This window comes from Hypanus sabinus, unplaced genomic scaffold, assembly GCF_030144855.1.
Source record: "Hypanus sabinus isolate sHypSab1 unplaced genomic scaffold, sHypSab1.hap1 scaffold_1072, whole genome shotgun sequence".
NCBI lineage: Eukaryota > Metazoa > Chordata > Chondrichthyes > Myliobatiformes > Dasyatidae > Hypanus > Hypanus sabinus.
In genome coordinates, this window is record NW_026779128.1 from 35294 (window position 1) to 42051 (window position 6758).

The following is a 6758-nucleotide window of genomic DNA, read 5'->3' on the forward strand; positions in this document are numbered from 1 at the left end:
GGTGTCGCAAAGGCAGAAATTTCTCTATGTCTGTCCGTCAATGGAACACACCAATACCCTGTCAGCAGATCAATCTTTGTAAGAAATTAGCTATTCCAACTTTATCGATGCAATCATCTATCCTAGCGATAGGATAGACATCTGTTTTTGTTACTTCATTTACCTTCCCATAATCTGTGCCCCTGAATCTGTTTCCACGCTTACAACAATTGCTCAGCCAATTTACATTCTCTACGTTCATGCGATATGGGTGTTGTTTAATCGGTTTGGCTTGACCAGTATCTGCATCATGTAATGAGACCGTGGTTTGCTTGCGAACATCGGGAAAGAAATCTTTAAACTTCAGAATTAATTCCTTCAGCTGTTGTTGTTGCTTTGGCTGCAGATGAGCCGACTTGTTATCAATGTTTTCTGGAACAGCGGAGTTCATTATCCTAACTGGGACCACGTTTGGCTTGTGAAAAGTCTCAGACGAGTCAATTGTTTCAAGCTCAGGGTTGCCAGATTCATATGTTTTGACAACAACTCTCACAGATGGTGCCAGATTGTCAAAACAAGGCTTTATCATATTTATGTGTGCCAGGTGTGTTAGTTTACGTAGGTTGTGTGTTGTAATAACATAATTCACATCATTAAATTGAGTGACTATTTCATACGGTCTATTGAATTTCACCTGAAGTGGATTCGTCAACATAAGGCAAGCACCTTATCTCACACCTGGTATTTTCTTTCAGAACCCTGCTTATCAAACCAACACTTCATTTTGTTTTGAGAAATCTTTAAGTTTTGTCTCGCTAGACCACAGAATTGGTGTAGTTTATTTTTGAAATTTAAAACATAGTCTAACAAGTTAACATGTAAATCCCCACCAATCCACCGCTCCTTTTACAAGGTCAAAGGTCACCTCACTCTGCGTCCAAATACGAGTTCAAATGGAGTAAAGCCCAATGATTCCTGAACCGACTCTCTTACTGCGAACAAAAGCAAATGTATTCCTTCATCCTCGTCGTTTCCATTTTCAACACAGTATGTCTTAATCATTGTTTTGTGGGTAGAGTGAAATCTTTCTGAAGCCCCTTGTGATTCCGGATGGTATGTAAATGATGTAATTTGTTTTGCTCCCAGTTCAGAAACTACCTGCTGGAATAACCCAGATGTAAAATTACTTCCTTGATCAGACGGGATTTCTTGAGGCAAATCGAATAAAGTAAAAAAAACTCAGTAAGAGCCTTCGCGACAGTTTTAGCTTTAATATTTCTGAGAGGTATTGCCTCTGGGAATCTGGACGCAGTACACATAATAGTTAGCAGATACTGATGGCCAGCTTTAGGCTTTGGCAATGGGCCAACATAATTCTCTATAACTTTAGAAAAGGGTTCACAGAATGCAGGTATAGGTCGGAGTGGGGCCACTGGGGTGACCTGATGAGGTTTAGCCAAAACTTGACAACTGTGACAAATCCCAGCATTAATTTCTGATTTACCCTGGTTATCCCTGCTACTCTTTTCGAAACTCTTACTCAGGGTAACCATAACCTTATGAGTTAAAGCAAACTGATCTGCTAATCTAGCAGACTCCTGCATAGTGGCAGCATCATTTCCATCTAAATACATCTTTATGTCATCAGGGACACACTTTTTGGATTCTTCAGTTAAAACCAACTCGTTCAAGCTGTTAAAATCATCATTTACATTTTTATATGTGCACCAGCGGGCAATACACACAAATTACTCATAAGCAAATTTCATATAAGTCTGTTTCACAGGTTTCTTCAAATTTCGAAACTTTTGCCTTTATGCTTCTGGGACCAACTCATAAGTTTTGAGCACAGCCTGCTTCACTAGGTCATAATGTGTGGTGCGTGGCCAGCTGGTTAGGGTGTTGAACTAGTGATCTGAAGGTCATGTTTTCGAGCCTCAGCCGAGGCAGTGTGAGTGTTTTTGAGCAAAGCAATGAACCACACACTGCTCTTGCACGTTTATAGCCCAGTGGCGATGATTGGTGCAGTATAAAAAATCAGCTGCTTCATCAACTGGCAAAGCAGTATAGGCATGCTAAGCCTTTCCCTTTATTACACTTTATGAGACAATTTTCTGTCTGTTTTTCTGCTTCTGTAGCCTCAAACTGCCTCTGCCTTTCCGCAGCCTCCATCTTTAATTTTTCTCACTTGTACTGGAGCTCAAGCTCACGAGGTTCACTTTCAGGAAACACCTCCAACTCCTCCACTTTAAACACACCCTCAGATACATAATGTTCAGCTGGTATCCTCTGCATCTCCTCATTGTCAATTTCACCTTAGCAAGTTTTAACCTTTCAGCAATACTCAACAACTCAACACTTCTGGCGTCCTCTAATGCCACAGAGGTTGGCGCTTCCTGACATCGATCAACATCCATTGCTGCAAATTTTCCAAACAGAAATAAATCAAAAGAGATTTCCCCAATGAAATTGATAATTAATCAAACCTCAAATTTGATCATATCCCAGAAGCAGGCCCCATTTTGTTACGAACCTTAACGCTTCAGAAACGAACCAGCAGCAACAGACTACTACTGGAGTCTGTTTTTGATGTGAAAACCACAATGCTTATTAGTATCCATTTATACTATAGTAACTTAAGCAAATTAAATGAAAATTAACAGTGTTATGTGTATATATGTGTGTAAATATAACTCCCAAACTATTGAGCTCGGGGAAAACAAGGCTTGGAGTCTGCAGGTGGTAAAGTATGAATGTTCAGTTCATCCACAAAACAGGTGATGAGAGAGATATTTGTAATTCAGGGTAAATGTCGAACAGCAATGGAGATGAGGCTGAGTACAGAGCTATGGTGGAAATCTTTGTCACATGGTACGAGCAGAATCATCTGCAGCTTACTGTGAAAAAGACTAAGGAGCTGGTGGTGGACCTGAGGAGGGTTAAGGCACTGGTGACCCCTGTTTCCACCCAAGGGGTCAGTGTGGACATGGTGGAAGATTACAAATACCTGGGGATACGAATTGACAATAAACAGGACTGCTCAAAGAACACACAGGCTGTTTACAAGAAGGGTCAGAGCCGACTCTATTTCCTGAGGTGACTGAGGTCCTTTGACATCTACCAGACGATGGTGAGTATGTTCTACGAGGCTGTGGTGACCAGTGTTATCATGTTTGTTGTTGTGTGCTGGGGAAGAAAGTTGAGGGTAGCAGACACCAACAGAATCAACAAACTCATTCGTAATGCCAGTGATGTTCTGGGGGTTGAACTGCACTCTCTGACGGTGGTGTCGTAAAAGAGAATGATGTCCAAGTTGCATGCCATCTTGGACAATGACTCCAATCCGCTCCATAATATACTGGTTAGGCACAGGAGTACATTCAGCCAGAGACTCATTCCACCGAGATGTAACACTGAGCGTCACAGGAAGTCATTCCTGCCTGTGGCCATCAAACTTTTCTAATCTTCCCTCGTAGTGACAGACATCCTGAGCCAATAGGCTGGTCCTGGAATTATTTCCACTTGCAAAGATTAACTTATTATTATTTAATTATTGATGGTTTTATATTGCTATATTTCTACACTATTCTTGGTTGGTGCGGCTGAAATGAAACTCAATTTCCCTCAGGATCAATAAAGTACGTCTGTCTGTCTGTCTGTTCTACAGGTTCCACAGTGGTAAAATGAGAGACCAGTTGCTGTAGATTTTATCCGTCATCTTTACAAATCTACATACGAATTATCACCGAAAGTGACTTGTCATGAGGGGTATCATCTTCAAATGAATGACCACGTCACACCCAGGCAAGGGTTAACACATAAGTGGACTTCACAGGATACCTCAAATCAGATACACGTCTATGGATCAAACAAGGTGACAACCACACATTCAATGTACAGTGAATGGATAATTAACCCACCCTTGTGGGCACAGGAAAGTTCTAAACAGTGACCTTTGGCCACTAGTTCCCTGGTTTCAATCCTTCCATTTTTCATCCGTCTCCATCTGACTCTGAGTGTCTGTGTCCTCGGTTAAAACAAAACAAGCTGCGAGCGATGTAAACAAGCTGCAAGTCAGACTGATTCACCTTCTTAATCTCTCTTAAAATGACAGTCCATATCAAACGAAACCTAGGGATTCATAACAATGGCCACTCCCCACTATGAACTGACTTGTGTTCCAGTAGTTGGGATAACCGAGTGAATCCTTTCCCACAGACTGAGCAGGTGAATGGCTTCTCCCCAGTGTGAACTTGGTGATGTCTCTGTAGGTTGGATGACTGAGTGAATCCCTTCCCACAGTCTGAGCAGGTGAACAGCCTCTCCCCAGTGTGAACTGACTGGTGCGCCAGTAGGTGGGATGACAGAGTGAATCCCTTCCCACATTCTGAGCAGGTGAATGGCTTCTCCCCAGTGTGAACTCGCTGATGTCTCTGAAGGGTGGAAGAGTGTGTGAATCTCTTCCCACATTCTGAGCAGGTGAACGGCTTCTCCCCAGTGTGAACTCGCTGATGACTATGTAGGTTGGATGAATGAGCGAATCTCTTCCCACATTCTGCGCAGGTGAACGGCTTCTCCCCAGTGTGAACTAACTTGTGTTCCAGTAGGTGGGATGACTGAGTGAATCCCTTCCCACATTCTGAGCAGGTGAATGGCTTCTCCCCAGTGTGAACTCGCTGATGTCTCTGTAGGGTGGAAGAGTCAGTGAATCCCTTCCCACAGTCTGAGCAGATGAACGACTTCTCCCCGGTGTGAAATCGCTGGTGACTCTGTAGTGTGGATGACCAAGTGAATTTCTTCCCACATTCTGTGCAGGTGAACGGCTTCTCTCCAGTGTGAACTTGTTGATGACTCTGTAGGTAGGATGACCGAGTGAATCTCTTCCCACATTCTGAGCAGGTGAATGGCTTCTCCCCAGTGTGAACTCGCTGATGACTCAGTAGGGTGGATGGATCAGTGAATCTCTTCCCACAGACTGAGCAGGTGAACGGCTTCTCCCCAGTGTGAACTCGATGATGTCTCTGTAGATTGGATAATTGAGTGAATCTCTTCCCACATTCTGAGCAGGTGAACGGCTTCTCCCCAGTATGAGCTCGCTGATGCTTCTGTAGGGTGGATGAATCAGTGAATCTCTTCCCACATTCTGCGCAGGTGAACGGCTTCTCCCCAGTGTGAACTCGCTGATGTCTCTGTAGGGCAGATGAATCAGTGACTCTCTTCCCACATTCTGAGCAAGTGAACGGCCTCTCCCCAGTGTGAACTCGTTGATGACTCTGTAGGGTGGAAGACTGAGTGAATCTCTTACCACAGTCTGAGCAGGTGAACGGCCTCTCCCCAGTGTGAACTCGCTGGTGATTCAGTAGGTGGGATGACTGAGTGAATCTCTTCCCACACACTGAGCAGCTGAACGGCTTCTCCCCTGTGTGAACTCGCTGATGACTCTGCAGGTAAGATGACTGAATGAATCTCTTTCCACAGACTGAGCAGCTGAATGGCTTCTCCCCTGTGTGAACTCGCTGATGTAACAGTAAGCTGGATGATTTAGTGAATCCTTTCCCACATTCTGAGCAGGTGAAAGGCCACTCCCCAGTGTGAACTTGCTGGTGTGCCAGTAGTTGGGATGACCGAGTGAATCCCTTCCCACACTCTGAGCAGGTGAAAGGCCTCTCTCCAGTGTGAACTCGCTGATGACTCTGTAGTGTGGATGACTGAGTGAATCCCTTCCCACATTCTGAGCAGGTGAATGGCTTCTCCCCAGTGTGAACTCGCTTGTGACTGTGCAGGTGGGATGACTGAGTGAATCCCTTCCCACATTGTGAGCAGGTGAACGGCCTCAGCCCAGTGTGAACACGCTGGTGTGCCATTAGGTCAGATGACTGAGTGAATCCTTTCCCAGATATTCAGCAGATCACCAGCCTTTGCCCAGAGTGATCTGACTGGTGTGTCCACAGGTGGGAAGACTGACTGAATCCTTTCTCACACACAGTACAGGTGAATGGCCTTGCCCAGTGTGAATGTGCTGATGTACCTTCTGAGCAGGTGAACGGCCTCTCTCCTGTGTAAAATGACGGGCGTGCCAGTTGGTCAGATGACGGAGTGAATCCCTCCCCACAGTTGAGCAGGAAGGATGACCGAGTGAATCCCTCCCCACAGTCTGAGCAGGAAGGATGGTCGATTGAATCCCTCGCCCCAATTCTTAAATATCTGGACAGAGACAACAAAACTGGTGTGCCATGTTTGAGCTTCCTGGAGATAAATTCCTTCTCATTTTTAACCTGTAAAAGATTTACAAAATCCATCAATGGGTTTAGGACAACATTTCAGATGTGATTACTTGAGTTGCCAAGGTTTGATCTGGAATCACACTGATACAGTGAGGTTATACCCAGGTTGGACAGATAAATCATCTCCTGACTGGGCACAGTCAGGAATGACCATCAATTCCCTAATGCTGTTCCTGTTTCTATAAGAATAGGGCATTTCTGCCATCTCCAATTTGTACCTTGGCTGAGTTGGACTCTCTCCATTGGTATTATTCTCTGTTCCTGCTAAGCTGCATGGGTGCCTGGCCCCACAGTAACTGAAACAGTCTCACACAAATAGTCTTTCTTGATGTGCATCTGGGATTTTTTTTTATGTATTATTAACTTTAAGTGCCACAGTTTTAACGCCATATAAAAAATTCCTGTTGAGGTGAATGGTTGGTCTCCACAGCTGTTAAAAAGACAGAGTGAATTTTTGTAATATTTCACATTCTTGTAGAAAATTACAACACAGAA

At 44.2% G+C, this 6758-nt stretch overlaps 1 protein-coding gene across 1 annotated transcript; it reads right to left on the reverse strand.

Annotated features, from left to right (window-relative positions):
* Nucleotides 1–2472: 2472 nt before the first annotated feature.
* Nucleotides 2473–6159, reverse strand: LOC132386248 (gastrula zinc finger protein XlCGF26.1-like). The gene has a single exon (XM_059958523.1). The coding sequence runs from the start codon at nt 5841–5843 to the stop codon at nt 4119–4121; it is 1725 nt and encodes a 574-aa protein (XP_059814506.1). The 5' UTR covers nt 5844–6159; the 3' UTR covers nt 2473–4118.
* Nucleotides 6160–6758: the final 599 nt, after the last annotated feature.

Coding starts and splice junctions, on each gene's coding strand:
- LOC132386248 (XM_059958523.1), bottom strand. CDS start 5,843: ATGGCACACCAGCGTGTTCACACTGGGCTGAGGCCGTTCACCTGCTCA.